Below are 4,316 nucleotides of genomic sequence, written 5' to 3'. Positions count from 1 at the left end.
CCCCCTATCCCAAAAAAAAAATGTAAAAAAAAGTTTCTTTTTTTATATAGATTTTTTTTTTTAAAAAAAAAAAAGACTTTCTTATTATCCAACCCTTATCACTTTTTTTGTTTGTTTGTGTGAATGCATATTTTTTACCTATTTTATTCATTTAACTATCCACTTTTAAATGGATAATATGAGTATTATTCGTTTTTTACCCATTTAAAATGGGTAAATATAAGCGACCTATTTAAAATGGGTAAATATAAGCGACCTAAGTGTGACTGAAACTCTCAACCAACTGATTGATGGTGCAAATGCTGAACGACTTGAGCAAACCTCAATCGTCACACACCCTAGCACAAAAAAAGATGAATTCTTATTATAGTTCTATCAAATGAGTAATAAAGAAAAAGAGAAGAGCCAAAAAATGAAATAAAGACACAAACGAATATGTAGGTAAGGTCCTTCGGAGTCCAGTTACGGAATATATACAAGTTTGCATGTGGTTTGGCGTGTGCAGTGAGTTGCAAGGGACTGTTGATATCAACGTAATGCTTATATCATACGCAACTCAACAAACCATCATTGTCTCCCTCATGCATATTCCCTCTTTCTCTGTAAAAAAACACACACTCACTTTCACATAACTTTAAGTAATGATGTAAAGCTCCGTCAGGGTTATATTCTACTGTTACTCCATTTTATACATAGATTATTAAATACATTTGATCAAAATATAAATCATTGTTTTCAAAATGTTTTATAGATAAATAGATTGTTTGTGAAAGATTGCAAAAATATATAAAAAGAGATGTGCTGAATGTTTCATGTATTTATCCCTTTGTTTAACACATGTATATATAGCAAAACTTGAAATAATAAACTACCCAACTATCCTATATATTAGCAACCTTAAACAACATATTATTCCTATATACTAGCTACCTTAAACAACATATTTGTAGTTTACATGAAGTAAAAGTGAAAAGAATCACAAACTACCCAACTATATTCTAATTGTTAGTTACCTTAAATAACAAACTACTATTTACATGGAAGTAAAAATAAAAATAAGGAATCTGTAATTTCCAGATGGAAAAACAAAACTAAAACTTAAAAAAAAGAAAAGAAAAGTTGGTGTGATTCTACTATGTTAGTAAACTTTGTGTCGTCTAAAAACTTAGTCCCTTTTAACCTTTTTCATTCTTCTTTGCCACAAAATCATCATCCTCGAGCTTCTTCATCGATGAGTCTTTAATAAATCCAACAGTTTGCAACAAATTTATAAGTAGTAAAAAATAAATTAACTGCAATCACAAATAAAATATAATGAAACAGAAATTTTATTATTGAATATTCGTAAGTTCTCTTTTTTCTGAATTTTCTCCGTAATTCAAAGGTCGACTAGACGTGGTCTGGTGATGTTCTCTTAGGTGAAGGAGGCCTCATGAATCATGATATTACTGGGCCATATTTGGGTTTGTTTAACTTACCATGCACCCTTTTCGGCCCAAAAAGATTGGTTTGGATTGAAGACAATTCTAATGGGGCTGGTATCTAAATGATGTTCAAAACAACTCAAATGAAGGATTTATTCTGTAATTTAGTCTAAAATTAAATAAAAGTAGAAGAGAAAATTTCTCACAATTTATCGTCTTATTCATGATGTTTTTTTTTATTATTATTTAAATAGGATCAGGTGAAGGGATATTAATGAATGGTTCTTACTCATCTAACTAAATCTAGATGAGAACAATCCAAAATTCACAAAGGAAGGAGTTATTGAGTACACAATTTCGTAACGATTGATTTCATCCCAGTTTAAATATTCCAATATGACCCCTCACGGTCAATTTGACTCACTTTAATAGAGATATATCCGAAACAAATAGGTGGGAATATATTTATTAGATAAATGTAGCATTGTACACATATGAAAGTCAAAATATAGATAAAAAATCAAATTCCCTTGTTTGGATGCAGTACCCGTAGATTTTCTCTAATTTCAATGAAATTATTGCTATGTTTCATGGTCTCCGAAATCGATTTGGACCGGCAGTCTTTCTAGTTTATGAACCAAAAATAAATAAAAAAAATACTCCCCGTCCAATAATAGTTGTCTACGGTATTATTTTGAGATGTCCAACAATACTTGTCCACTTTATGAAATCAATGAATAATATTCAAAAGGTAATATAGTAAAATTATCCTTCTATTTATAGTTTCTTAAAAAATGTGTAAAGTCAATAGTTGATAAATATTAGTATTAGACAAAGGGAGTACTTGCAATTTTTTAATCCTAGAATTATCGTCGTCCAGAGGCTTGTGGAACAAGAAATGGCTAAATTAGCAGGTCAACTTCAAAACTAGAAGCTATAGGCGCACCTGGTTTTATTACTTTCCAAGAGAAAACTTGTTGCTTATCAGCCAGCCCACTGAAAAATGTGTATTCCCTTCCTATCAGTTTACTTGGCGAATATGTTATTTTAATTTATAAATTAAGAGATTTTATTTTTTAAAAAAAAATTTTAATAGTAAATAACTATATAGTTATAGTAGTTAAATTTAGAGTTTCAAAACATCACTAAAAAAATTAGGTTAATAAAATACACCTCTAATTAAAACTCCTCAAAAAATATCAGGCAACAAGGGTAAAATAATATGAAACGGAGGGAGTAATTAATTAAGCCCTCACCTTCAACTTGTCATATGTGAATTGGTGGAAACATCCATAATTAATCCAGCCAATCCTTGCTTTCCAATACTATAGAAACGTAATTTGAGGGAGTGCTATATAAACGAATGAAATACAGGAGACAAACGTACACCTCATCTACCTTCAACGTATATATAATCTACATATACAAGCACTTATTAGCTCTTTCTTTTACAAAAAAAGGTCTAGGTACCCAACCAGTTGATAAAAGGACATAAAATTACGCTAAATGGGGCGTTGGATTAGACCCGAGGTAATACTCAACTAAATCCCTCCTTAATTGTACATAATACAAGGTTATTCGAGATTTAAATTTGATGAATTCAGCCTTTGTTATTGAATCAATTGCGATGCAGGTATATCCACTAATGGCGGCCATGACATTTGTAACGGGGATGTGTGTTTTTCAGCTAACAAGGAATGTTCTCTTAAATCCTGATGTCAGGTATATTAAAAAAAAAAGAACAAATCTCATGATCATGTCAATTAAGTGTGTTGAGTCATTATTAATATTAATTTAGTATATAAAAATTGTAGGATCAATAAGGCACATAGAAGCATGGGAGTACTTGAAAATGAAGAAGAAGGAGAGAAGTATGCAAAACACAGCCTTCGAAACTTCCTACGCACTCGTCCACCACAAGTCATGCCTTCTATCAACCGTTTTTTCTCTGATCATGACAACAACTAATAATCATATCTCAATTCAATAACCAAATATTTCTCATAATATTTTTTTTAAAGTCGATGTCTGATATTTGTATTGAAATCTATTCACCAGTCATGTGATGGTCCTTGTTCCTTTTTATTGTATTTTCGTTTGGTATATATGAAATTATGATGATCCAAGTAATTTCAGTGTTTCTACAAGGAATGTACCCTTTTTTCCCCTTTCCTATGGACTTACCCTTTTGGCCATAAATGGTACTCTCTCTGTTCTATTTTATACTTCTAAAAATTTATAAGATTTATGTGGCCAACCAACAAATCATGGGGTTAAAGATAAAATGAATATTTTTTTTAAAAAAAATAATTATAGAAAGATGATTTATAAAAATCAATTATGTGTTAAAAATGAACGCGTGAAGGTGTCATCTTCTTATATTTTAATAATAATTTAATTTTAAAAAAAGCTTTTTATCTTATCTTCAACGACATAATTTGTTGGCAATATAAATTTTATTGGATTTTTAAGATTATAACAAGTTCCACAAGTAATTTTCCTTTTAATTTTTTTTGTGTCCAATCAAATATTTTTATAAAAATAAAATGGAGGGAATCTGAGTTTAACATCTGTAAATTTCTCTATACTTGAAATTAGTATTTGCAGTGCTAATTTTAACTTTCAAATATATTTTTTTCAATTTCCATCAAATGTCGAACAAACGCTTAATTGACAAAGCAATTCCATCTCTAAATCAGCATTGGGCCTATAAATTCTTGGGGTGCGCCAGGCCCACCCAGTATTGCAAGAAAGACCGCAATTGCATCTACTTTTGTACATTATTTCCAACAAATATAATTTAGTAGATTTGATTAAATTATAAATATTTAATTATATGCTATTATTACAGATAATCACCATATTTACGTGATTTATATTATTTTATAAAAA

The 4,316-nt window shown here is 29.7% G+C and overlaps 1 protein-coding gene across 1 annotated transcript; it reads left to right on the top strand.

The window, feature by feature from the left end:
• The first annotated feature begins 3,061 nt into the window (after window positions 1-3,061).
• Window positions 3,062-3,421, top strand: LOC125848967 (uncharacterized). Its single transcript, XM_049528935.1, has 2 exons — window positions 3,062-3,146; window positions 3,239-3,421. The coding sequence occupies exons 1-2, from the start codon at window positions 3,070-3,072 to the stop codon at window positions 3,390-3,392; spliced, it is 231 nt and encodes a 76-aa protein (XP_049384892.1). The 5' UTR covers window positions 3,062-3,069; the 3' UTR covers window positions 3,393-3,421.
• The last annotated feature ends 895 nt before the right edge of the window (window positions 3,422-4,316 follow it).

The sequence above is a fragment of the Solanum stenotomum genome, chromosome 12 (genome assembly GCF_019186545.1).
Source record: "Solanum stenotomum isolate F172 chromosome 12, ASM1918654v1, whole genome shotgun sequence".
NCBI lineage: Eukaryota > Viridiplantae > Streptophyta > Magnoliopsida > Solanales > Solanaceae > Solanum > Solanum stenotomum.
Note: the sequence above shows the minus strand (reverse complement) of the source record. Positions and strands in the feature narration are given on the sequence as shown.